The sequence below is a fragment of the Prionailurus bengalensis genome, chromosome A2 (assembly GCF_016509475.1).
Source record: "Prionailurus bengalensis isolate Pbe53 chromosome A2, Fcat_Pben_1.1_paternal_pri, whole genome shotgun sequence".
Taxonomy (NCBI): domain Eukaryota; kingdom Metazoa; phylum Chordata; class Mammalia; order Carnivora; family Felidae; genus Prionailurus; species Prionailurus bengalensis.
The window spans coordinates 2440076-2466984 of record NC_057348.1 but is presented as its reverse complement, the minus strand read 5'-3'; the positions used below and the strand labels follow the sequence as shown (position 1 = coordinate 2466984).

At 64.2% G+C, this 26909-nt stretch overlaps 2 protein-coding genes across 3 annotated transcripts; both read right to left on the bottom strand.

The window, feature by feature from the left end:
* Positions 1-3506: 3506 nt before the first annotated feature.
* Positions 3507-20795, bottom strand: NCLN (nicalin). 2 transcript variants are annotated; one of them, XM_043586111.1, is made up of 15 exons: positions 20451-20795; positions 15903-16093; positions 14888-15032; positions 14107-14201; positions 11336-11416; positions 9363-9466; positions 8938-9026; positions 8713-8852; positions 8274-8452; positions 6881-6968; positions 6752-6790; positions 6365-6528; positions 5337-5390; positions 5160-5238; positions 3507-5025 (listed from the first exon to the last, which is right to left on the bottom strand). In XM_043586111.1, exons 1-15 carry the CDS (start codon positions 20632-20634, stop codon positions 4966-4968), a joined length of 1692 nt encoding a protein of 563 aa, XP_043442046.1. In that variant the 5' UTR covers positions 20635-20795; the 3' UTR covers positions 3507-4965. The 2 variants fall into 2 exon arrangements, with proteins under 2 accessions (XP_043442046.1, XP_043442047.1); XM_043586112.1 differs by having other exon boundaries at positions 6365-6525.
* A 2477-nt stretch (positions 20796-23272) lies between these two features.
* Positions 23273-26909, bottom strand: S1PR4 (sphingosine-1-phosphate receptor 4). Its single transcript, XM_043586109.1, has one exon. It carries the CDS (start codon positions 26646-26648, stop codon positions 25491-25493), a length of 1158 nt encoding a protein of 385 aa, XP_043442044.1. The 5' UTR covers positions 26649-26909; the 3' UTR covers positions 23273-25490.

Sequence of the window (26909 nt, the reverse complement as noted above, 5' to 3'; positions counted from 1 at the left end):
GCCGCACACACAACACTGCTGAAAAGTGTCCGGGTTTGTAAGGATGCATGTAAGAATGCTTTCTAAAGAACAGGAAGGATACAGGCTGGGGACGGCGACTCCAGGGAGACCGAGGTGGCTTGGAAGAAGGTTCACTTGTGTTTTACTGCCTCAAAACAAAGGCTCCTGGGGTAGAGGTCAAAGCCACGTGTGACCCCCGTGGGGTCCTCACGGAGGCTGCAGGATGCTTGTTGGATTTCACCTTCGCCCAAATCATTTGCTGCCGCTGCCCAGGGCTAATGACACTTCACTTATCCACACCGAGGAGGCCCACGGAACAAAGTCACCTTCCCGACCATCCTCCGGGAGCCAGTGACCTTTCCAAATGCAAGCCGGGCCCCATCCCTCCTCTCCTCGGCCCACCTCCTCCCCACATTCCCCATCACGTTGGGAGTAAGAGGCAGAGGCCCTGCCGATTCCCTGGAGGCCCCGCAGGGCCCTCCCCACCTCCCTCTCTCCCCATGGCTCACACTGCTCCTCCCACACACCAGGCACCGTCCTGCCCCGGGGCCTTTGCACAGGCTGTGCCTGATGCCTGCACCACCATCCCTAATTTCCACACGGCTTAATCCTTGTCATTCCGACTTTACTCAAGGGCCTAGTTTAGGGCCTCTCACCATCCAGTCCCCATCTATTCTTTCCTTAGTCACCCGTCTTCCCCAGCAGACAGCGAGCCTGAGGGTGGCTGGGAGAGTGTCTCTCTTCCGTGTCTCCCCCAGCCCAGCGTGGCACCTGACACATGGCAGGCGGGCAGGTACTGGTTGACTCCACAGCCTAATGACACTAGTCCGCAGTGACATGATCGGCAGTCACCCGGGGACGAAGAGGGCACTGAGAGGGATGGCGACGGAGAGAGAGATCATTCCAGAGCACTCGTATGTTCACACGTGAGGGGGTGTCGACACCGCGTCTTCGTACCTCACACCACACTTCACACCCAGCGCCTACAGAGCTGTCTAAAGAGAAACAAGGCTGACCCTTGAACAACACGGTTTGAACCAAGTGGGTCCCCTTGCACGTGCAACTTTTACAGCACAGCGCTGTGATCTGTTTCCTCCGCCTCGTGACCGCGATTAGAGTTAACTTTCTTTCCCCAGCTTACTTTGAGAATACAGCAGATAAAACACATAACATGCACATATCACAGCAGGTAACACGCGTAACATACAGAGATCAGAGCAGGTAACACACATAACATACAAAGATCAGAGCAGGTAACACGCATAACACACAGAGATCAGAGCAGGTAACGCATAACATACAAAGATCAGAGCAGGTAACATGCACACACACAGAGATCAGAGCAGGTAACACGCATAACATACAAAGATCACAGCACATAACATGCATAACATACAGAGATCAGAGCAGGTAACACACATAACATACAAGAGATCACAGCAAGTAATACAAAACATACAGAAATCAGAGCAGGTAACATGCACACACACAGAGATCAGAGCAGGTAACACGAATAACACACAGAGATCAGAGCAAGTAACACGCAAAACATACAAGAGATCACAGCAAGTAACACACAAAACATACAGAAATCAGAGCATGTAACACACATATCACAGCCGGTAACTCGTAACACACTAACTTGTGTTCATCAGCTGCTGGCATCATTGCTCAGGCTTCTGGTCGACTGGAGGCTATCAGTTGTCAAGCTCTGGGAAGTCAAAAGTTGTATGCGGATTTTCGACAGTGTCCCTAACACCCATGTCAAGGGTCAACCGTACTTAAAACTTACGCGGTTTTCTTTTTTTTTTTTTTTTTTTTAAATTTTTTTTTCAACGTTTATTTATTTTTGGGACAGAGAGAGACAGAGCATGAACGGGGGAGGGTCAGAGAGAGAGGGATAAACTTACGCGGTTTTCAAAATGGGATTTCATATACACCACACACTCTAGGAAACAGGATGGAAAAAAAGTCCAGCTACAGTGATTGGTGGCTTGTTTTCCTGGTTTCTTTTTTTAAAATTAATTACTTATTTATGTTGATTTTTGAGAGAGACAGAGCACCAGCAGGGGAGGGGCGGGGAGGGAGCGGGACACAGATCTGAAGGTGAGCTGTCAGCACAGAGCCTGACGCGGGGCTGGAACCCACGAACCGTGCGATCATGACCTGAGCTCAAGTGGGACGCTCAACAGACTGCGCCACCCCACCCGGGCGCCCCCGTTTTCCCGTTTTCAGGCCATGGAACTTCGTGTGTAAAAAGGAAAAGTAAAAATCCGTGTACGTTAACACGAGCAGATGACCGTCTGGCTTCTCCCTCTGAACCGTGGGGAGTTTTACCTGGGCCCGTGGGGGGGGGGGGCGGGGGTGGGCCGAAGGGAAGGGAGATGGTCCCGACGCTGGGGCTGGGGGTCCCTGGGGAAACCCGGCCAGTCCCCGCTCCAGGCCCAGCCCACCACGGCGGTGCCCCTCCCCTCGGGCGCCGGTATCCCCTCCCCCTCCCCGTCCAGCCCATTCTTCCGCCTGGACCTGCGCGGCCCTCGGGTCCTGGACGCTTCCCGCCCTCGTCCTTCCCTCAGCCACCACGCAGGGGCGCCCGCGAGCACGCCCCCAGGCGAAGGATCCCCTCCGGGACTCCCCGCAGCCCGTCTACACCACCTGCCGGCGGCTCGGAGCTCTGACACCGCGCGCAGGCTGTCCTCTCCCACATCCAGAACACCAGCCCCTGAGAACACCTTGTTTGTTCTCACTGACCACCACAGAGGACACACGGACGCCGTTCACCGGCCGACAGATCTGGGTGGAGCCGAGCAGGGTAAGCCTGGGGGGCAGGCACCTGGCGGGAGCTCCCAGGCCTGGAGCAGAGACCTGGGCCCTGTAAACCCAAAGTGGAGTGTTGCACCCGAGCGCCGCAGTGGCTGTGCTCCGGCCCGGATGGCCCTGGAGACTGGTTTGGGACTGGGGGTCAGGGGAGGCGGAATGATGGGGGCAGCCTGCATACAGCCCCCTGCCCCACCCCACCCCACCCCCCCCAGCCCCGATTCACACCCACGGGAGCCTCAGCACGTGACCTTCTCTGGAAAGAGGGTCTTTGCATATTTATCAGCAGAGAGGTTGTGGTGCTGCCCCGGGGGTGGGGGCCTGAGAGCGGGAGAGAAGCAGAGGGAAAGTGCAGGCGTGCAGCTGGAGCCACACGCCCACGAGCCGAGGGACCCGAGAGAGCCAGGAAGAGACTGTTGGGGACCCAGGAGCCAGCCCTGCCCACGCCCTGCCCCTGACTTCTGGCCTCCAGAGCTGGGAGACCAGAAACTTGCTCAGGGTGCCTGGTCGGGGTACAGCTGCCCCAGGAACCAAACACACCCCGTGATCCCACTGGACAGCGAGTGGGTTTCCACCCTCAGCTGGCAGCTGGGGGGCAGGAAGGACCGACCCCGCTCACCTGGCCCCAGGCCCCTCAAGGAGCACAAAACACCTTACAAGCGGCTCCCGGACAGGACACGAGAGGCGGATCATTCGATATGGCTTTATTTTCTGATCGTCCAAGTCCGTCCCCCACCAGCCTGAGCTCTGAACAGTTAGCAGTCCTGACGGCCGCCCCAGCAGGAGAGACACCCGCTGGGCAGGCACACGTGGGGAAGACGGGCCAACACCGGTCCTCGAGCCCTGCCCCCAGAGGTGGCCAGGCTGGCTGGGCACTCGGTAAACAGTCTCTGGAGGAGACAGGCCACCCAGCAGGGCAAGGTGGCGGGGAGGGGGGCAGAGGCAGGAGAGCCTGTAGACCCCACACCTGCCCCTCCCTGTGCCTGGGGGGCTGGGACAGGGACGGTCTGGCTTGGCGAAGGCAGGAGGCCCAAGGTGGACACGGAGACACAGCCCCCGGGAGCCCGTCCCTGCAGTGGGTGGTGAGCTGGCTTCTGGGGAGGGCTGGCTGGTGGGGGGCACGTGGGAGGGCGCGGTCCCCCTGCTCTCCAGACCCTCCGTTAAGGCCTCCCTGGGGGCTGAGGCAGGTGCCCAGAGCCTCCCTCATCCTGACCCTCCCCTCGGCACAGGACACCTCACTGATTATATTGCTAATGAATCGGTTCGCCTGGGTCTCCCTGAGATCAATCTCAGCAGCACTGGAGGCCCCCTCCACACCCTTCCCTTACGAGGAGCCTGATTTGTGGGGTTCAGGCCCAGACCTTCCTCTCCAGGTCCCAGGTCCCGGGAAGGGCAGCCACGTCTTCTCCAGCAAACGCTCTGCTCGATCCCCAGCCTGGATGCCGTCCTCAGACGCGGGGGCACCGGCTGCCCCCAGAACACAGCCTCCACCCCACGGGTGAGGAGACCGAGGCCCAGAGAGCCCAAGGGAAGGGGCAGAGGGCTAGGGTGCCTCCTCTCTCCACGCCTGTCTCCCGCCCCAGGGGCGTCGGGGCAGCCGGGTCCCCAAGGGACAGGCTCAAGTGCCCCGGGCACGGCGGGAGGGCAGAGGCGGTGACAAGCCAGGGGCTCGGGGGACACGTGTTCCAAGGCCGCACCCGAGGCGAGAGGCCAGGGCGGGGGGACCCAGTCTCCGAGGGATGGGCTGGTGCTGCCCGGCAGACAAGAGGCTGAGCACCCACATCACCAGGCGGACGGGGCGGAGTGAGGCCAGACAGGGCCAGAGAGGGGCGGCCCCCTGCCCCTCAGCCTGCAGTCGCCGGTCAGCGTCGCGGGCAAAAGGAGGGACGGGCCGGGCGCCTTTCTGGTCATCCTGCAGCCCGTGAACCCTGAGGGCTGGGGGATCGCCTCCGGGGCGGGGGGCTCGTCCGCAGACTTGTCCCCAAGTCCAGGGCCCGGCCCCGGGGCCTCCACCAAATGCTCCTCCCATAGAGTTCACGGGACAGAAAAGAGAAAGAACCCCCCAAGTCCTCAAGAGCAACACGGAAAACCTCTGTAATTCGGGGTGCCGGCCGGCTGTGGCGTGGGGAGGGGTGGCAGGCGGGGGCGTCACTGCGTCTTGGCCTTCACGAGCAGTCTCTGAACGGTTCTGTACAGGAGGTCGAAGTGCTATAGGGGCGGCGTGGGGGGCGTGAGTGAGAGCTGGGCCCAAGGGCTGCCTGGGGGTCACGTCCTGCTAGGCAGGGTGGGGGTGAGCACGCACCTGGCTGGGTGAGCCCCCTCCCGGCCCTCTCCCGGCTCACCTGGACCGCCGTGTAGGCCATCCCGAGGTAGGCGCCGATGCAGACGGCCAACAGCAGGTCGAAGATGGCTGGCTTGACCCTGAGGGAGACCGGGGCGTCGGCGGGGTCAGGGGAGGGTGCGGGCTGCCTCCGTGTCCCTGGACCGCACGCCACGGGCAGTGACCCAGGGCAGCTCACCTGTAGGCATTCATCACCTGCTTCAGCTGGTCATAGAAGACAAACTCGGGGTCCCTGAGGAGAGAGCACTTCCTCAGCGGGGTCACCCAGCAGCGGGGCCACGTTCTGTGTCCCCCAGAAATCAGACCGCCTGGAGGGCCCGTGGGCCCAGAACGGGGGACGGAGCATGTGCGTGCGTGCGTGCGTGTGTGTGTGTGTGTGTGTGTGTGTGTGCGCGTGCTTGGGCAAAGCTGCCACTCACCCTCCTGGGGAAGAACTATTCTTTGTCCTGAAGTAACCTCTTTCCTATTGCTTTTCTGGGCGTCAGAACACTCTTTAAAAACGGAGTAGGGTGACTGCTAAGAATTTACTGGTCTGGAAAGCATTTCCATAGAGAGAGGGCAAGGTGGTCTGGGAATCAGAGGCCCTGGCTCCACAGCCGTGGGTCCACTCTGAGCCTCGGTTTCTTCTTCCGCCCAAGGGCTCTGACTCTCAGGCACACCATGAGTCGGGAGAAGGTAAAAAGCCAGCAAAGGGCACCAAGCAGTGTGGGGAGATCTCCTGCAGGTTCCCTCCGGCCACAAGGCCCTGAGGCGCTAGCTTGGCCCACGTGGGGGGCTCTGAGCAGCAGAAAAAAAGACAAAACCCAGCTGGCCCGTGGTGGGGAGGAGCATCCTGAGGGCAGACCAGGGACCGGGGGTACGAGTCACTAGATACCAGAGCATGAAAGGACCAGAGGGCGGGGGGTATACCAGGCTGCCCAATTAAGCACAGGACATCAGTTACCTTCGGATTTTAAATAAAGAAAAATCGGCCGTCAGTATAAGTATATCCCACACGCCACAGGAGACATACTTACGCTAAACAAGAACGTGTACATAAGCATTTGCGTGGAACCACATTTAACGGGACAGCTGTACTTTGAACCCCTTGTTTTATTCCCGTCCACTGTTTCCATCTGCTCTGGAAGCCCCCGGGGGCCTGTTGAGCGGGGAGCCACAGCCCACGCGGCTGTCGGGCGGGGCGGGGGCGGGCAGCCGGCGCCTCACCGTTTGTCCGCCTTGATGTGGTGCTGCTTCACCTCCTTCAGGTAGCGGCTCAGGTAGTGCTCCAGGGTGCTGAGGAACGTGCCGTCCTTGTCCACCAGCTGGGCCGCGCGGGGCTGGTTGGTGAGCCAGTCCATCACGGAGTCCAGCTGCTCCTGCTGGATCTGCTGCGGGGCGCGGGCCGCGGTCACGGGACCCCGCCCCCGCCCCCTCCCCCGCCGGCCCCGCCCCCCCCGCCGGCCCCGCCCCCTCCCCCTCCCCCGCCGGCCCCGCCCCCTCCCCCTCCCCCGCCCCGCCCCCTCATCCTCCCCCCGCCCCGCCCCCTCCTCCTCCCCCGCCCCGCCCCCTCCTCCTCCCCCCGCCCCGCCCCGCCCCCAGCCCGGCCCTTACCATCTGCTCCGTGAAGACCGGCATGTCTGGGGGGGTGCCCTGTGGAGACAGTGGGTGGGGGGACGCACCTTGAGTCTGGCCGCCCGGCGGGGGGCGGGCCGGGAGCTGGCGGGCGCGCTGGGGGCTCACCTTCTCGGTCAGGTTGTAGATGACTCGGGTCAGGGCCTCTGCGATGAGCCTGGTGTTGCGGGTCAGGGTTTTAGAGTCGACCCGGGACCTTAGGGCAGGTGTGAAGAAAGCGCACGGATGTGTCTGGAATCAGCCTCAGTTAAAATCGCCAGAAAAACAGTGGTCGTATTTCCGATGATGATACAAACAAAAAAAGCCACAGCCGCCGCCTCGGGCAGGGCGGGCGCCTCCCCAGCATCTGCCTGGAATGGTGAGCGGCTCTGGGCCTCAGTTTCCTCATCGGGGAACGCGGGGGCGGTCAGGGGGGACCCGCCCCCGCGGTTGTGGCGGACATCACTGATGCGATGTCCTGGGCCGGGTGAACATGTCCCCACATTCACGCCCACCCAGAGCCTGGGGACAGGCCCTGCCTGAGAAGCGGGGCCTCCACGGACGTGACCAGTGAAGGCGAGGTCGCGCTGGAGGGGATGAGCCCTGGGTCCCTACACGAAGGGGGGAAATCGCACAGACACCCAGAGACACCCTCCTGAGGCTGCGCAGGCAACACACAGACCCGGAAAAGGATCTCTGGCGCAAAACACCGCCCAGCCGAGTGTGTGCAGCCCGGCCCCCCCCACCCCCTCTCCGGGAAGGCGGAGGGATTAGCCAGGGCCCAGCCCCTTCCCTCCTGCTCTCTCCGCCCGGAAAGCCCTTCTCTGGACGCCCCTCGACTGTAGCACCGCCTCTTCCAGGAAGCTTCCCTGATGCCCCAGGAACAGTCAACACCCTGCCCACACCTGCTCTCTCTCTAGGCCTCACCCACTGCCTGGCAGGGCCTCCTCGAGGACCAGCTTCTCATCCCCCAGCAGACATGTTCAGCAACAGGGCTGGGCCCAGCCCCAAGGCCACCATAAAACCCTGGCCCCACTGAGGGCCGACAGGCCACAGGGAGCCACGAACGAGAAGTGAAGTCATAAAATGGCAGAAGCCAGAGGTGCACAGGGTCTTGAAGACAGATGGTGAGGAAGAAAGGGGTGGGGAGGGCTCCCCAAGGAGACACGAGACAGGGCACCACTCGCCAGGCCTCAGCACGGCCGTGCAAAGGCCCAGGGACAGATGCTGCAGCATGTGGGAAGCAGGGTAGACCGAGGTGCCCAGCGTCTGAAAGTCACGTGTGGGGTCTGGACATCACCTGTGGGGGCCAGGGGACCCCAAACCACTCACGCAGCCTCTCCAGGCCCCCGGCCCCCCACTGTTCCTGGGGTCCTCAGCCAACGCTGGCCCCTTCCCAACCACCCACGTTTTGGGTTCACTCCCTCCATCCGGGCACCTGCACCTACACCGTCGTCCCTCAAAGATCGCTCACAACCGGGCATGGGCGGAGGGGAGGCTTCGCGGCCGCGCCCACACTCACCTCACATCCATGATGCTGCTGCGCTGGCCGTCGCGGTGGCTCTCCAGATGGGACAGGGTGAAGGCAGGCAGCCGGCGGATGGCAAAGCGCTCATGCTCCCAGGCCAGGATGTCCTCCGCCAGGTTGATTTTCTTGTGCACCATCGAGAACCGCACCTCCGGGAACTGGTGGGCGGCCACCTGTGCGGGGGCGGGGGCCCATCAGGGCGACACCCCCGCCCCGGATGCCGGCCGTCTCCGCGAGGGGGGCCCGCGCCAGCTCAGACCACGGAGGTTCACGCAGGGCCTTGGGGGCCAAGAGGGTTCCCGAGTCCCTAGTCCTCGGGCGCCAGCACGTACAAAGCGCCTGATCACCAGCCTGCTGGACGCGACCGCGAGGCAACGGGCGGGCGCGGGGCCAGAGATCCCGGGCAGCAGCGGGCACGCGCTCTGGCACCTACCGTCTCCAGCTCCCGCAGGAAGGCGTGCTGCAGCGTCCCCTCCCTGGGCGGCTTGGACACGTGCAGGTGCAGGCTGTCCCCGCGGCCCACGGTGTCCAGGCACAGGACGAAGGCCACGTTGTCCTGGAGCAGGCTGGAGTCTGCGTGGCAGCAAGAGCGGTTGCGGGGGGCAAGGAGGGAGGCGCCCCTCTGCGGTCCCGGCCCCGGCCCCCCGCGGCCACTCACCCGTGTGGTCCAGGTTATCTTCCAGCCAGCGCTTCGTTCCCTGGTAGTTGAACTTGCCCCCTCCAGAAGCAAAGAACAGGAGGTTGTACCTGGCAGCATGGGGAGAGCAGCTGTCGGCTGTGGAGGTGAGACCGGGCCCCCGGGGAGGAGCTGGTCTCCCACAGGCACTGAGCCCCGGCCCCTCAGAGCAGGGTGTCCCTGTCCCAGCACCGTGGACGCTCTGTGGGGCGACCCGGGCTCCGTGGGGGGCGAGCGGCATCCCCGGACCCACCCACTCAGTGCCAGACGGCCCCAGACGGGACCCGGTGTCCCTGGGGTGCAGGACCCGGGTGGGGCTCAGCTCCAGGCCCGGCGCCCGGGGGACCTCGGTGCAGGTACTCCTGGGGGCGTGCGCGGCCCCCACCCCCCGCCCAGCTGTCACGTACGCGGCGTGGGTGCGCTTGTAGGTGTAGAGCCTGGAGAAGAGGCGGGCGAGCTCCAGCAGCACAGAGATGCCGCTCCCGTTCGAGTCCGCACCGTGTGACAGCCACTGCGGGCAGGAGGGACACGAGGCCGGAGGTCACTTCGCCAGCCCCGCCCTGGCAGCCGGAGCCCGGCCTCTGCCTCTGGGCCACGCCTCGCTCCCCGGCTCCAGCCCTGCTCGCCAAGACTCTGGCCCACGGGGGCGGCCTGGTTGGAGCACCTGCCCCAGGAACGCAGCCCCTCTACCCTGTGCTACTGGGGGGCAGGAGAGCGGTGCAGGCGCCCCCCCCCCCCAAGCTGTGAAAGCCCCCGACTCATCCGCATTCTGTAATCTGAAGGAACACTCCCAACAACATGGTAATCAGATAAGAAAAAAAATTGGATTCTATGATAGGGCTCGGGGACCCCCCAGGTTACAGTCTGTAGCCAACATATCACATATTGATACGTTAAAATTCAGGAAAAAAGGTAACATGACGCTCAGGGAAGGAACCAGATACCAGAGGCCACATGGCGTGTGAGTCCACGTGTGTGAAACGTCTAGAACAGGCTCATCCACAGACAGGAAGGGGGCTCGTGGGATCTGGGGAGCGACGGGGAGTGACCGCTGATGGGGATGGGGCTACTTTTGGGGTGACAGAATGTTCTGGAAGTAGACGGGGATGGTTTCACAGCAATGAGTGTCCTACCCTGTACTAAAACATTTGCTTTAAAAGAACAAGTTTTAAATGAATTACATCTCACGGAAGGCAGGCAGGCAGACTTCACGGCAGGGGGCGGGGGATTAAAAACAAAATAATCTAAAAGGCTGCAGATGAGGCGGGAGGGAGAATGATGACGAGGCTGAGCATCCTGAGGGGACAGCTCAAGGCCTTGCCTCTGGGCCCCGGCGGGTCCAGGCATCCGGGACCGCTGGCCTCCCAGGTGGGGTGGCCCTTGGAACGGCTGCTCACCATTGCCATGGTCACACGGCCAGGACCTCAGGCCGGGCTGCCACTGGCAACCTCTTCGGTTTGGACAGTTTTTCTTTCAAAGCAAGACTTTCCTGATGAAGCCACAGGCACTGTTTACAAGCTGGTGAGAGTGAGCAGTGACCGTGACCTCACTGTGCAGGGGGCTCAGACAGCTCGGCAGGGGGTGAGGGGGTGGGGGAGGCCTGCAGGGCAGCAGAACTCAGCAGGCCCGACACTTCCCTCCTCAGAGGACTGCTGGCGAGGCCGGCCCTCAGCGGCATCTGAAACTGGACCGGGGGCTCCCACCAGCCTCACCTGCCGGGGGCTCGTGTCCCGGAGCTGTCTGTGCAGACACGAGGTTTGCGCCGAGGACCCGCTCCCCTCCTGGGGTCTGGGGTCTCCGCCTGAGCCCGGCAGAGGGGCCTGCTGACCGACCCCCGGTGAGAACCTGGGCGCTGGGTCTCTACCCCCCCTGGAGACCACACCTCACGTGTGGTCACGTGTCGTTTTGGGGGGGGGGGATCAAGCTCGTCCTAGGGGATACCCCGGGAGACGATTCTGGAAGCTTAGCCTGGTGTCCCTGTGCCGTCCCCCACCCCGTGCCTATGCCCTGAGATTATCTGCTTCTCACCCTTTATAAAAACCACGGCCTTGGGGTCCTCCCAGCACACCCCCACCCCTGGGGATCTTTGCACACATCCCTGCTCCTGGCAGGGGTCCTGAGGACCCTGGCACAGACACCCTGGGCTCGATTTCCGGCCACCCATCTCTTGCGGGACCCTGGCCGCAAGACCTGCCTCAGATTAGCCCGTGTCTGCTCCACGATGCCACCCGTGCCAGGGATGCTCCTGGGCCTCAGAGGGCGGGTGCCGCTGCTGTGACCCCAGCCACACTGCACAGAAACGCTCCACCTCTGAGCTAGGCTGGAGCAGGGCTGGGGGTGGGGATGCCCGGGCCCCTCCCCAAAGTGCCCGCATACGTACAGGGGCCACTCCGAAGGCATCGTAATGGGCCACGATGACGATGGTGGGAAGGTCTTCTCCACCCAGCCCGGTCAGCCGCCCCTGCAGAGAGAGAGACAGTCTGTGAAGGGCACGCTGGCGGGGGGGGGGGGGGGGGGGGGGGGGGCAATGGCCAGAAACAGTTCCGGCTGCCCGTGGGGTGGGGCAGTCTCTCGAGCCCTGCCGGCTCCGTCACGGACAATACGTGAACCAACGGCTGTGGCCGGGCGCCAATAAAACTTTATTTACACAAGGAGTCACGAGGGCCGCGGCACGCCGACCACTGCTCTCTCTGTGGGGCTTCCCCAACTGGAGACCCGACCCATCTTTCGAAGGCTGAGCCCCGAGCCACCGTCAGGGCAGGAGCAGAGCTCTGCTGATGAGAGGCAGCCAGTTCAGCACGCGGCCACAGGAGCCCATCGGGGTCCGGGGTCCAGGTCCCGGCGCCCCAGCTGGAGACCCAGCACGTGTGGACTGGCCCTCACTGAAGTCACGGGGGTGACAAAGCAGAACCACCTCTTGTCAGCAAAGGCCTCAGCCTCCACTCCTCCCGTCCAAGGCTAGTCCCGGGGTGCAGAGAGGTCGGACGGGGTGGCCCAGGGTCTTTGCCAGCACACGGCTGAGGCCGTTTTTCTGATCCTGCCAGCTAGAGGGCGAGCTCTGCGAGGGCCTTAGCCACGTCAGATGGGAAGCGGCCGCTGGCGAGCCCTCCTGGCTGCCGTCCACGGGGAGCCGGCCGAGACCCGGGACCACAGCTCGGGTGTGGGTCCCCGCCCGAGACCACGGGCACACTGCCGACCGCACGGGCTCAGGCCTCTCGAGACAGGCTGATCCCAGCACCGGCTGCGTGAGCCAACGGGGGCCAGGGAGAGTAGGGGGGCAGCCGAGCACCCCCACTTCCTCCATGCCCCCCGCTTCGACCCAGATAACAGGGATGGCAGGGGGCTCAGGGCACTGCAGAGGTTTCTAGAACCACAGGCCAGGACGGCCAGGCTGGCAGGCTGAAAGAGACTCCTGAAAGGCAAGAACCCACCAGACCCCGGGCGGCCCCGCTGCTATTAACCCCCTGGTACCCGGACCGGCTGCTGCTCGGCCCCACCTCCGGGAGCCCGATGGCAAGGGCCCTGCCGCGATGCGTCACACGGTTTTTACGCTATTCCTCTTCTAATTTCATCCACTGCTTTGACGGGGCAGCGCCGTCCCCACATCCTGCATCGGCCTGCCCAGCCCCACCGGCCACCCTGCCCAGCCCCCTGCACCCGGTCCCTGCGGGCGGCCCACCCCGCCCGGAGCCCCGACTCCCCTCGCCGCTATGGACCTGCCAGTCTGGCGTCCCCGAGGGTCCCTGCGCGGACTGGGATGAGCCATTTTTTGCAGGCGTGACTGCCCCGGCAGAGCCCGTCTCCCGCTGGGCCGAAGTGCCCGCCTGCCACCCTCGGACCTCCCCGGACTGCAGGGGAGTTCTTCCAGGAAGGAAGGGCATCCCGCCCGCTGCTGCCTCCCGCACACAGCAGGGCTCAGAGTGCTCACGGAGAAAGCTTAAACTCCCGAGGCGGACTCGCTTAGTTCTGGAGAGGGGAGGGCTAGCCGCACCCCAACTCGCACGGAGCCCGCACGCCGGCACCAGGGGCTGGCCGAGTAGCCTGGCGCCGTCTGGTGTGAGCCACTGGGGACTCAGGCCCGCCTGGCCCAAACAGAGGCCGGGGCGACCAGCACGCTCAGCTCAAGTGCTCGCTGAGGGCCTGCCGTGCACAAGCGCCTGGTCAGGCTCCCAGGACACCACACGGGCCGAGATGACACGGTCTCAGCTCCTCCGGCGCCGGGGCCGGTAGGAAAGAAAAGAGTGACACGCGGGCTCCGAGCGTGTCAGATGGGACGATCCCTGGACACGAGGTAAAGCCAGGCCTGGGTCAGGCCTGCCACGGGACGACTCCGGCTCCGGGTTGAAACTATGTGGTTTCTCAGGCCGACAGGCTGCCATCGGGCACTCAGCCCCTGGCCGTGCACTTGCCCCGTCTGTGCTCCTTGCCCTGTGCCTTTGTTTCCGGGGCGTCTGTGAGGGTCCCCCAGGCGGTCTCCAGGGAGACCTCCTCACTGGGGTGGGGGACACGACGGACACGATGACACCATGAAAAGAAGACAGTCCCCACTTTGTGCTTTTCCACTGCCAGCCCTCCCCCTCGCCACCTCCCCACCCGGGGTCCACACAACTGCCGGAGCTTTCCGTCCAGGCCCCCCACGGCTGCCGACAGAGCTGACCCTCGACACGGGGGAGAACAGAGCAGCCGAGTCAGGGTTTCCTCCGGCCTACACGCTTGCTTCCACCCCCACAGGAGGTGATGACGGGCTGAACTCTTTCATGTTTGGCCTGCCGCTTTAATTGGCTACTTCAACACCCAGAGCTCAGCTCTCTCCCAGCTCAGCTGAGCTGTGGACAACAGGGGGTGTGTGTCCCCAGAAAGTTCTGAGGATGCAGCCTTGGAGGTAGCATGATATGAAAAGAAAAGGCCACAGCGGGAAGGGGAGCTCTCTGCGAGGCAGGGACAGCCAGTGCAAAGGTCCTGAGGCAGGATGAAGAGACTTGATGAGTGGCTGGGGCTGGCAATGGAAGGCAGGAGATGGGCTGGTGGGGAGATCTGACCCGATTTCCCTATCAGAGGCTCCCTCTGTGGGGAACAGGTGGGGCTGAGCTCAGACAGCCAGGATGCCCCCCTCCCCAGGTCTTAGTGTGGCAGGCAGGGCCAGATACTCACCTCCACGCTGGTGATGAGCCAGTCACTCACGGCCTTGCTCTGGACCCCGCTGGTGACCATCTGGAAGCCGTTGGCAGTGGCGGTGTGGAGCAGCACTGAGGACAGGTTGGGGAGCGTCAGCCCAAGCCCCCGGGGGGCCCCCGAACCAGAGGCGGCATCCTTGTCGCCCCAACACCCCAGACGGCAGGGGTTCGGTCTAAGGCCAGCTGGACACAGGACCGCCCCCGTGAACCGGGGCGCAGCGTGAGGACTGGGCAGGGCAAAGAGCCTGGCAGGGAAGACACCCGTGCCCTGGCACCGGTCACACCCACCACTCGCACGCGTGAGAAGGGAGTATCAGGCAGGTCCCTTCCCCGGCGTGTCTGCTTCTGCTAGCTCTCTCTCGACGGCCACCTGCCCCGCTCCAGGCTCGTGGACGCCCCTGATCCACGGAACAGAAGGATGGGTTTCCTCCCTCCCCAAGGACGCTGCCACCCCTTCCCGACAGACAGCATGATATGGTGGCCCGGACAGAATCCTCGGCAGGTGGAACAGGTGTCTGTGTTTCCCATAAGCCATCAGAGGCTGAACATGGGAAACGCCTCCCCGAGTCAGTGGTTCTCCGGCTTCTGTTTGCACAGGAACCAGGGGTGGGGCGGGGCACGGAACGGCAGGGTCTTGGCCTCCAGCCCCAGGTCTGTGGCACAGCCGGTGCGTGCAGGGCCGTGCGCTCGCTGTGAGACGCGGCCCCTCAACAGGCCAGGACCCCACACGCCAGCCCCGTCCTGCAGCCCAAGCCTACCTTCGGCCGCGGAGGCGGAGCCCTGGGCGGCGGACGCGGCCTGCGTCTGCTCGTAGATAGACAGCAGGGCCTCGTCCTCCACGGCAAAGTACACAGGGACCACGGTCTCCATGGCCAGCATCTCAGGCTCGGTCTCCATGAATTGCTGTGGAGGAGAGGCTTGTTTAGGGGGCTTCTGGCCTGCAGGGGGGGCGGGGGGCGGGGGCAGGGGGCAGTGGCCGTCCCGGGAGCACAGGCAGCCTCCCATGAGGCCGGCTGATAAGGCGAGGATCACACCGGAGAGGACAGGATGGGATGGGGGGTGGGCACAGATGGGACAAGGACGGAGGGCTGAGAGAGGGTGGCAACGCCATGGGGCGCCCAGGCGGTACCCGCCAGGGAGAAAGCAGGCTGGGAGGACAGAGAGAGAGCCGGCCAGGTCTGGGGTCAGATCTGGCGTCACCGTGGGCCGGCCCCAGCCCCAACGACCATCACATCCTCAGATGTCGGCACCCTAGGCTGACGGCCGGGACCCGCACACAGCGAGCACAAGGTGCCCGCACACGAGGCACACCGGCCGTGCCGCGGTCCTGGGGCCGGAGGCCGAGACTCTGCCGATCTGCAGCCCCCGCCCACCCCCGAGCTAGGCTTCGGTAAGGCTGAGCCCCCTCCGCAGCCCCACCCCCGCATCTCATCCGCAAAAGCCTCTTCATCCGTGGAGTTTCACGGGGGCCTGTGAGACCCCGTTAATTCAAAGCAGGTCGCCGCCTCGGCACTGTGGGGGCGGGAGCAGCGTCCCCAGCCCACCCCCCGGATGCCAGGTGTGTCCCCCTAAGGACAGGATCACCCTGGGGTGGCAGGCACCACGACGAAGAGGCCAACAGGCGGCAGCCCGCTCTCTGAAGGGCGGAGGGACGGCAGGGGCAGGCACCTGGCCCAAGGCCACACGGCTCTCTCCGAACCCAGCGGTCTTCCTCCTGTGGAAGTTTCTGGACCCAAGCCTGTGGGGAAGGCGGGGGGGGGTGCACGCACTCACCCGGATGACGTCCTGGGGCACGGCGGCCATGGCTCGCGGCAGGATGATGACCACGGCGCCGGCCGACTGCCTCAGGGCCTTCTGGTACTGCTCGTAGGAGAAGTCCAGCAGCCGCATGAGCACGCAGCGGCGGCTCAGCACGTCCGCGTCGATGGTGCGGGCCTCTGTGTTGAGCACTGCGTTCCGAGTGCCTGCAGGAGGGCGGGCAGGGCCTCCCTCAGCGGGGCACCGGGACCCCCACGGTCTCACCCCCTACGTGTCCCACAGCGGCCACAGGCGCAGCAGACACGGGCAAGACCACGTCAGCCAAGGCCTGCGCCTCACCGCCCACAGGCGCAGCACCCACTCAAACTCCCGTGCGTCACAGGGCCCCTGAGGACCACTTAAGAGCTAAGGCCCTCCTCCCTGGGAGCAGCATTCCTGGACACACCCACTCAGCGCCAGGGGCTCAGGTGTCCCCAGACACGGCCCAGAGTCCCCCCGGGGCCAGACTGCCCCAGATCGGAGCCTCCGCCCTACAGCCGAGGGCCATCTCTCACTCTCTTCTGAGAGCTGAAGAAAGTTCCAGAAAATCAGGGACAGAGCTAGAGACGGAGCTTCCAGGCAACTGAATCCGCCCCCCTCCATCCAAGAAGAGGTGGGTTGGAACCAGGATGGTGGAGAGCTTTTCTGGGGTCAACAGGGGTCTCCCCCAGACACAGGCACCTTAGCCCTGAGCCCTGAGAGGGCCGCGCTGGAGAAAACCGGCCAGAAGCCACACGGACGCTAAACGCCTGCACGTGGACAAGCGCTAACATCTACGTAACTTCCCACGGCGGCACTGTCCCCATGCGTGGTGCATGGCAGGCCCTCAGGGGCCGTTTGCCTCCCAAGCACGGGGGGAAAGGGGACTTAGGCAGCTCTCCAGAAAAAAATCCCCATTTTTACATCAAATCACTCAAACAGCAAAGAGAAGCAACGACTGGAAAACGCCTCAAGAGCTGCAGACCAACCCGGGCTGCCCAAAACAAGCAACCATGTTACATGCGGGGCGGGGCAGGGCGGGGGTGGGGGGAGGCTGGATGTGGCCCCGGGGCCTCCCATCCCAGACCCGGACAGTGGATGCTCCAAGTCGTGACGGGGAGCCCGGCCTTGCCATCCGAAGGTCAGAGCTGCGGGGGCAGGTGTCCACACGGACGCTCGGCTACGAACGCCTCAAGCTCAGAGCCAGCCCCCCGGCCCCCACCTCTGCTTTCCAGGAACGCGGCCTCCGGAGAAGGCAGGCAGACCAGGGAAGGGGCTGATCAGGGGAAAGGGGACAGCGCCCCAGGCGGGAAAGGGAAGGCCACCTTGGGAGCAGGGGGCCTGTGACCAAGGCACGAAGGTGACCCACGTCCCCAGGGCCGGGGGTGGGGTGCTCCCTCCAGGGGCCTTTTCCCTGACTCAGACTGGCCGTGGGAGCCCCAGGAGGGCCGGGCAGGGCGAGGGCAGCAAGACCTTCAGGTCGTCCTCGAAGCGCTGGGAGTCCGGGAAGGCCCCTCCCCCGCGCCCCACACTCGGCCTCCCGGAGTCCTTCAAATCAGCTACAGGGGGAGGCGCGCAGGCCTACCTGGCCTGGTGCTCCCTCACGGAGCGGGACTCCACCTTCCGGGGGGAGGATCCCAGAAGGGAAGCGGGAGAGCAGAGACGGGTGGACACGGGCCCCCAACCGCCCCCCCGGACCCCGAGGGCCCCAGGGGCAGAGACCCTCTTTGGCGACATAAAGCTGCGGCTGGTGCAGCTGCCCCCGCCACGGACCCCGGACAGGAAGAGGTCGGGCTCGGCGGGTGCCACGACCGGGCGGGACGGAAGCCGCCAGTTCTCTCGACAGGACCAGGCCCGAGCAGGGGTCGCAGACTGCTCTATCAAGGGCCGGGAGGCCAAGCCTCTCACCTTGCGGGCCACGCCAGCCCCGCCTCAAGTACTCAGTTCTGCACGCCAACCAGCGGCCACGGCTGTGTGCCAATAAAACTTTATTTACCACGAGGGGTGGAGGGGCCTGACAGGGGTGCTCACGTCGCCACCTCTCCCAGGGCCTCGCCTCAGCCTAGGGGATCAAGTGAGGCAGGTATGAGCAGGCCGCTAAGCGCAGCAAGGCGCACACACAAGGGCTGTTAAAGCGACCTGTCACCTCGGGAGGGCCAGTCTTCCAGGAGGCGGTGGCGGGGTCACACCCATGGCCTTGTACCTGACGGGATTACCCTCAGCCCAGCTGGCACTTCGGCACAAAGAGCACACCCCTTTCCTTCCCAGCAGCCGGCCGGCCGGCATTTCTCAAGAGGAGAGAACAGGAAGTGAGGAAAGGAGGCAGACTCGAGCGAGGTTTGCACCAGGAGGCGGGGAGCCCGCAGGCACGGAGGGGATGCTGAAGACACTGGGGAGACGGCAATCGGCGATGACCTGCAGGCCAGCGCTCAGAGACCACGCTGGCCGCCAGCGGGCCAGGGCTCCCTCCGGTCCCACCAGAACAACGGCACCAACAATCCCTCCAGCGTCTGCCCAGGTGGACACAGCCCGGTGTGAGGGGCACGGGGTCAAGAGGGTGTGTGACCCCCACGCACCGGGCCTCTGCCTCCTTGGGCTGCACACCAGAAGCTCTCGGCTGAGACGGGGGGCACCCCCCCCAGAGCCCAGGGTCTTTACGGACGCCACACGGGGGAAGATGTCAAGCCACGAAAAGGAATGGGAGGGAATCCCAGGAGGAGGAGGGGCAAGGAACCCAGGGAAGGGAGGAAAGAGGAAAAGAGAGCCGGACGGAGACCCACCCGGCATCCGGTTATCTCAGGTTCCAGGCTCTGCGCCTTCTGGAGCACAGGTTCCTCCGGCGGCCGCCAGCCACCCTTGGCTGATTCGGTTTATTACAACTGACACAACACTACAAGCTCCCGTCCTCCCTTGCCTGGACCACATCTCCAGTGCCCAGTGGCCACCTGTGGCTCGTGGCTCCCACGTTAAACAGCAAAGACACACAAGACAGAAAGTTCCACCGGACGCCGCTGGTAAAGGCCCTTCACCCACGCGAACGTGTAACATTCCACGAAAACATGCCCAGGGCATCAGGGGCTCCTGGCCTTCCGTCCCACCCCGCCAGAGCCTGGGGCCTCAGGTCAAGATCATCACCCCAACCCACTCAGGTCAGCCCCCTGGCACCGAAGACATGCAGGGCAGGGTCGTTCCCTGGGGGTGGGGGCGCGCGTTCTGGGCACTGAGGGGCGGTGAGTCGCATCCCTGGCCTCACCCACTGGATGCCAGGGGCACCCCCACTTGGGGCAACCACAAAGTCATCACCCAGCGTCCCCTGGGTTGACAGCCACTGTTCTAAACAGAAATGGCCTAACTTTGGGGTGAGGACGGATCTGAGAGGATGTCTGGACATGTCTGCAGGGCCTGGGGTTCCCCAAGGGCTTGGCTGGGGATCCATGGGGCTCAGGCCAGGGCTGAGATGTTCTAACAGGAGGAGCCAGTCCAAGAGGAGACTGGGTCAGAGGTGAGGCCAACCAGAACGGGGGAAGAAGCTCTTTATGGAGAGATCAGACTTGCACTTGCAGGGGCCTAAGGCACCAAGCTGGAAGAAAAACCCAGAGGCCAGAAGGTTCTGGAACGCCAGATACAGCTATAGTCCAGTAGAGATGAGGGAATTTAGAATCGAGGCTTAGGGGCTGGGATCAGGACCTTGAGAGGAAGAAGAAGGGCCAGGAGGCCTGGAACAGAGGACCCAGCAGGGTCAGAGGCGATCCAGGATTCCTGGACAGAGGGAGCAAGTGGGGTACCAGGGTGAGGAGGCTGGGCGAGGGGGGGGGGGTGTGCTCCGAAGGAAGGGACAAGACACGGGGTCTAAGGGGCCCCACAGGCATGGGGACTGAAATGGGAAGGAGTGGGGGCCGGGGGCCTTGGCTAAGGAATCTGGCTCATGAGCTGGGCCCTGAGAGGCTGGAGAGATGGGCCTGGACGTGAGGGCAGGTCTGGGTTAGAGATCAGAGCTCCTGAGACCCGAGGGGACAATACTGGCACTGAGCAGAAAACAGTGGGGGTACCTGGGCCGGGCAGGGTCAGGGCTGGTTGGAACTGCCCATGGAGGGGCTCCGCCTGGCAGAAACCAAGCCAGGAGGCTCACCTCCAAATCCGCCCCCAAAGCGGGAGCTCTGGGCACCGGGACACGGCCCAGTGAGGATGGGCACCCGGGTGGTGTCCCGGGAAGGGGGCCTCGGCAGTGCGACTCCGGCCCAGCTGGGAATCCGAGGGTCCAGGGGCAGAGGGAGCTTGGCCTGAGGGTCGGAGCCCCGGGTTCTGGGGCCCGCTGCCCTTGCCAGGGGCCAGGGGAGCCCGCGCTGAGGTCTCCAGGGGCGCGGGACGGACAGAGCTGGGCGCCACGCAGGGGTCCACGTACGCAGGCTCTGACTCGTCTACGGCTCGGCTAAGGCTAAGGGTCGGGTGGCCTAAGCGAGGTCTGCGGGCTGCACTGCAGCTGGCCAGGCCGGCGCGGCGGGTGCCCGGGCTCCGGGGAGCCCGGCGAGGCCGGGGTGCACGCACCGTAGGGCTGCCCCTGCAGGTCGTACTGCTGCATGCGGTACACGGTGAACTCGTGCGCCGCGTCGGCGGCCGGCAGCGGCGGCGCCACGAGCAGCAGCACGGCGGGCAGGAAGACGATGAAGCCGAGCGGCAGGCACGACGCCTTCAGCATGTTCTCCAGCACCTCGCCCGCTTCTTCCAGCATCCTGGCCGGCGGCGGGGCCGCGCGGGGCGGCGGCGGGGACGGGACAGCGACAGCGGCAGCGGCGGCAGCGGCGGCGGCGGCGGCGGCAGCGGCGGCGGCGGCTCCCGCGGACTCACCTCAGCATGGGTAGCCGCCGGGGTCCTGCGGGCGCCGCGCCGGGCAGCCCGCGCCTGCCCCGGGGTCCTGCGGGCACCGCCACGGGCCGCCCCGCTCGCCGCGCTGCCTCCGGGGAGTTGTAGTCCTCCTGGCGCGCGCGGAGCCTCCTGGGAGTGGTAGGCCCACTCTGTTACTCCCCAACGGGGGACGCCGCGGTGGACTGTTGGGCTAGAACTGATGGCGTGTCACGTCAACTCCGGGTCCCGAAATACGGAGACTTTAAAACAACTATTTGCGGTCGAACTTTCTCCAACCCTGTCTTTTGTGGGGGGACGAGGGGGGCGGTGAGAGCCGCGGGGCAGGACGTGACCTTCCGACCCGGAAGGAAGTCGGAATAAGAGACGAGAGGGGCCAGCCCAGTGCGCGCAGTCTCCTGGGAACTGTAGTCCGGTTAAACAGGCGCAGGGCTCATGGGAGCTGTAGTCTTCCTGGCAGAAGTCAGAAAAAGCCGTTAAAACAACCAAGACACGTAGATGTTAGACTCCGCGAGGGCAAAGACTTTTGTCCGCTTCGTGGGTTGATGTATCCCCAGAATTTAGTGCGAGGCCTGGCATACAGTGGGTTGGCTATACCGTTAGGGGATGAATGAATGAAACAAGAAGAAAGAATCATGATAGAAGTTTCCTAAAGGGATGGTGCAGTGGGTTATGGGACTTGTAGTCTGGAGCCTGGAGTTTGTGCAGGGTCGGTGATAGGATGATTTCTACTTAGGCTTATTCGTATTTGGGGCATATTCATAGTAAAAAAAAAAAAATTCTTTTGAAGTTCGTTGTTCATATATTTAACTGGGTGTCCCGTATTTGCTTTTTTCGAATCTGGCAACCTTAAGATCGCACTGTCTGCCTGCGAGGGGTCTTAAGGAACATCCATAACTCATACCCCCTGTGGGAGGGTACAGATGGGAAGACTGAGGCCACAGGGTGCCGAACAAGAAGGCCCTGCCCCCCAGTGAGTTGACATCCAGGCTTCAATACGGCTCCTGAAGGACTTGGGGGACCCCCCCGTTCTGCCCCAGGTGCGAGGCGACCTGTGTGCCGACTGATAGAATTCTGGAATCAAGTCTCAGTGCCGACCCACCCTTCCCAGCTGTGTGACCTTGGGCAAATTGCTTCACCTCGCAGAACCTTAGTTTCCTCAGCCACCCGATATGATGACAAGTAATCAGATGCCCTTTGCCCAGCCCCCCCCCCCCCCCCCCCCCCCCCCCCGCCAAGGGTAAGAATTCAGTAAGATGGTCCCCAGGGGAACTGACTCAGAAAGAGCTCAGCACACATTAAGGGCTCGGTAAGCGCTGATGTGAGAATGCACCAGCTCGTGCAGCCTCCCGGCTGCTGCCTCTCCTATCCCTCCACCCCACCCTCCTGCAAGGCTAACACCTTCCTGCCTGGTGTTTGTCACCCCTAACCAGAGTGGGACCTTTGTGGGGGCAGGCACCAGGGTGTCTGTGGGCGGAACCCCAATGCCCAGAGTAGAGCCTGACCCACTGGTTAAGTGAATGAATGAATGAATGAATGAGTGGAATGAATGGGAAGTGAGAGCTCCAATGCCCCCCCCCCCACCCCGAAACTCATTCTGGCCCATGTGCCCCCGTTCTTCCGGGTCAGGCTATGGACGCACAAGACACGCACACACTCACCCAGAGACAGCCGGAGAAAGGGGCCTGAACTTGGCTCGGGTGACGAGGCCCGGGCCCTGGAGCGGCTCACGCCGCCTCCTCCCCTGAGCCATAGTTTTCCCGCCTGGGAGATGGAGAGGTTCAAGTAATCCCTAACAAGCAGGGATCGAGACGCCAGCTGCCTGCCACCCCAGCTCTGCCCCTTCTGAGGCGTGTGGCCTCGGGTACATCCCCTAAGCTCTCTGGTCCTCAGTTTCTCCATCTATAAAATGGGGCTGATGGTGGCGTTTGCCTCCTAGAGGGCTTCTGAGGGCCCTCTAGGCCGGAAAATGATAGCGGGTTACAGACGGCAGAAGTCAGGATTCTTGGGGACAGTACTGCTGTCTTGGGGACAGTCAGGGGGGAGGCCTGGGGTGGGGAAGAGGGAGAGGAAGAGGTTTCTGAGGCTCCGAGGGAGGCGTGCTGTCGGGTCCAGTTCTCTCGGAGCTCTGGTCACACCAGTGACCCAGACACTGCCACCGTCTCCGCCCCCCCCCCCCCCCCCAGAGCTGACAGTCCAGGGGAGGAGACGGATGAGTGACCAGAAGCGGGCACAGCCGCCGTCAGTGTGGGACGCGCAAGCAGCTGTGGGAGCTGAGAGGCGACCTAGGCAGGAGGGGAAATCAGGGCAGAGTCCCTGGAGGAGGCGGTCCTAAAGCTGAGACCCGAAGGGGCAGTGGGGCCGGCTCACGCGGGCCCAGAGCACGGGCTCGCAGGTTCAAGGTGGATGGCCCAGGCTCCACTCACCACAGATTCCACCAAGACCCTGCCATCAGCCAGCCAGGTTGCTGCCATCACCCATAAACGTGACAATAAGAGTCGGAAAAATATAAGAATATCCCAGTTTATTGTGCACCTGGACACATGCCTGGAGTTTCTGTGCAACAGAAATCTCTGTGATGATGGAAATGTCCTGCGTCTACACCACCCCGGACAGTGGCCACAAGCCACACGTCACTATGGAGTGCTTAAAACGTGCCTGGCGCGACCGGACGTTATGGGCTGAACCGCGTCCCCCTCAGAGCTCACGTCTGAGTCCTCAGAATGAGACTGTGTTTGGAGACAGCGTCTTTACAGAGGTGATCACGTTAAAAATGAGGTCGTTCGGTGTCCTTAGAGAAAGAAGGCATTTGGGCACGGACACCCAGGGAGAGCGCCACGTGGAGGCAGAGCTCGGGAGGACGCTTCCACGGGCCGGGGGACACGGACGATTCCAGCAAACCACCAGAATCTAGGAGAGAGCATGGTACGGATTCCACCTCGGAGCCCCAGAGGCTCCAGCCCCGCTGGCATCTTGGTCGCAGCTTTCCAGCCTCCAGAACCACGAGGGAACAAGTGTCTATAAAGCCCCTCAGGCTGTGCCACTGAGACGCGGCACCTCCAGCCGACCGAGGCACCGAGAAGGTGAATTTCAAAATTTCATTTCATTTTCGTTAACTGTAAGCAGCCGCCCCTCGGCTAGCCGTGGCGCACGGGGCAGTGCGGCGAAGTTTCCAGTCGCCTCACCCCTCCTCGTGCACAGGGGAAACCGAGGTCAGAGAAGAGCTGTCCTGTGCCCACGCGGCAGGCAGGTGCTGCCCCCAGGAACGTGGCAAGACAGAGGCAGGAAGATTTGCAGGCAGGGGCTTGCCTAGAAGGAGGGAGAGAGAGGGAACTTCCTGCCAGTTGAAAGTGGCCCGCGTTGAGGGCCGTAGCCCTGCGCTGTCCAATGTGCTGGCTGCGGGTGTCACGGGCTGTTCAAACCCAAACTGAGTTCGGTTGCCCGTGGCGCTGACCACTTACCAAGGGCTCAACAGCCACGGGGGCTCCCGGAATGGGCCGCGCCTTCCTACCACATGCCCTGGCGAGCGCCTCCTCCCAGGGTCCCATCCGTGATGGGCCCATGTCACAGGAGGGAAGGACAAGGCAGTTAGTGCTAAAGGGAACCCCAGGGGCGCCCGCGTGGCTCGGTCGGTTGAACATCCGGCCCTTGATCTCAGCGCAGGTCTGGATCTCGGGGTCACGGGTTCGAGCCCCCCGTTAGGTTCCATGCTGGGCGTGGAGCCTACTTTAAAAAAAAAAAGTCAGAAGATGGAAAAGAGAAAGCTATTAGGGCTGCATAACTATGAGAGAAGTAAACTTTAAAAACTAATAATAATAAATAACGGGAACTCTAGAGGAGTGGGCAATTCTCTGAGGTGGGGAGGGCCAGGTTAGCCCCCAGATAGGGCCCCCACAGGGGGCAGAGGCCAGAGGCGGGGAAGAGACTGGGAGGGCCCAAGATGAGGGATGGGGCGGGGAAAGGGGAAGTGAGCGGGAGGGGCAGGGGCCCCACCTGGCAGCCCCAGAGGCTCTCATGCTTGCACACGCGTGCACACACACACACACACACACACGGAGGGGTCTGTGCACGAGCAGACAGGCCAGCCCACACTGTCGGCACGCCCCGGTCTGTGCCCGCCTCCCTCCCTCACACACACTCTCATCCACACCCTGCCGCTCGCCCTCACAACCACACCCCAGATCCACACAGCCCCACGGCCCTCCCTGGCCGCGGGCACACCTCCTCGCACGCCGCCGGCCGGCCCACAGCCCCGCGCCGTCGTCCCTCTGCCCACACGTGAAGGAGAGGGAGGCCGGGACAAACCATCACTGAGCTTCCGTGTTGCCAGGACATCAGCCCCACAGCCGCCCCCTCGAAGCCCGGGAGCCCCCTCCCCCCGAGGCCGGCGGGGGGAGGGGGGCTGGGACTCCCCAGAATCACCCGGGAGCTGGGGGCACACACAGCAGAGACGCTCATGCCCTCTCCGGGACCCTCCCCGCCCCCGTGAGCAGTCACCTCCTCCAGGGAGGCCACGGGACACCTGCTCGGCATCAGCAGGCCCAGGCGCCGTGGGGACGACCACGGGGCCTCCGGACGCACCCCCGCTGGCCGCCCTGCTCCCGCCTCTCCGTCAGGACCCCCTGCTCCCTGCGCACTCCCGGCACCCCCCTCCCCCGCCCCCCGCCGGCCCACCCCTCCCGGGTGTCCCGCGGGCCCGGAGAAGCACCCCGCGCGGGCACCGGCTCAGATGCTCCGCACGCTGGAGATGCTGGACAGGGGCTCTCGCATCCGAAAGCTGAGCGACCGGGAGCCCCGAAAGCTGTCCCTCGGCCTCAGCGAGCTGTCCGTGGTGGAGGCCTCAGAGTGGGCCTCGGCGGCCTTGGCCAGGCAGTCCCCGGGCCCCCGCAGGCCCAGCCTGAGACACCCACAGCAGAGAAAGCCCAGCACGGCCTGGCACACCTCGCGGCTGCGGAAGGAGTAGATGAGGGGGTTGACCGCGGAGTTGAGCACGGCCAGCGCCAGGATCCAGTCCATGCCCCGCAGGTACTCCTGCGCCCAGTCGTTGGAGCTGAAGACGTCGGCCAGCAGCAGGCCGAAGAGCGGGCCCCAGCACACCAGGAAGGCCGCCAGGATCATGAGCACCGTCTTGAGCAGCCGGCGGGCCTTGCGGCGGGCCAGCACCCGGGAGGCCTTCTGCCCGCTGGCCTGCACCACCCGGAAGATGGCCCCGTAGAGCACCATGATGGCGGCCAGGATGCAGGCGAAGACCGCCACGCAGAAGAGGATGTACTCCTTGGCGTAGAGCGGGAGCAGGCTGGAGCAGCGCCGGAAGGAGCACACACAGTTCCAGCCGAGCAGCGGCAGCAGGCCCAGGAGGACGGCCAGCAGCCAGCACAGCCCGATGAAGCCGTAGACGCGGCCCGTCTTGCCGGCCCCGCTCTTGGCCACCGGCCGCACCATGGTGGCGAAGCGCTCGGCCGCCGTGAAGAGCAGGCTGAAGGTGGAGGCGGCCAGCGCCATGAACAGCAGGCCCTCGCGCAGGAACCACTCGGTGGGCGCCAGGAGGAAGGTGCGGGCCCCCGACAGCAGGACGTTGGCCAGGTAGGCCGCGCCGGTGAGCAGGTCGCTGAGCGTGATGTTGACCAGGCAGTAGTACACCCAGCGCCGGGACCGCATGCGGCTCACGATGGCCAGCAGCACCAGCAGGTTCTCCAGCACCACCAGGCAGCTCACGGCCACGAAGAGCCCCCGCAGGACCCCCAGGCCGCCCTCCTCGGGCCCGCCGCGCCCCGCCAGCCGGCCCGAGTGGTTGTAGTGCAGGGCGATGAGCCGGCTGTGCCCGCCGGCCGCCAGCTGCTGGCAGGACTCGGGGGCCTCGGCCGGGGACCCCGAGCCGTTCATGGCGGTCCCCTGGGACGGACTGAGGCCCCGGGGTGGCTCACCCCCGGGGCAGGGTGGAGCCACTCGCCGGGCCTCGGTTTCCTGTTATTTGAAATTTCCTGTTATGTTCGAGGTACCCCCCGCCCCAGGCCGCGGGTGAGGCCGGGGACAGGGAGGGGCATCCCAACGGTCGGCTCCCACCCCGGCTCCGGGAGGGTGCTGCGGTTGCCCCCCGCCGCGAGACCCTATCTGTGCCCCCCCGGTGGTGCGCCCCACCCCGCC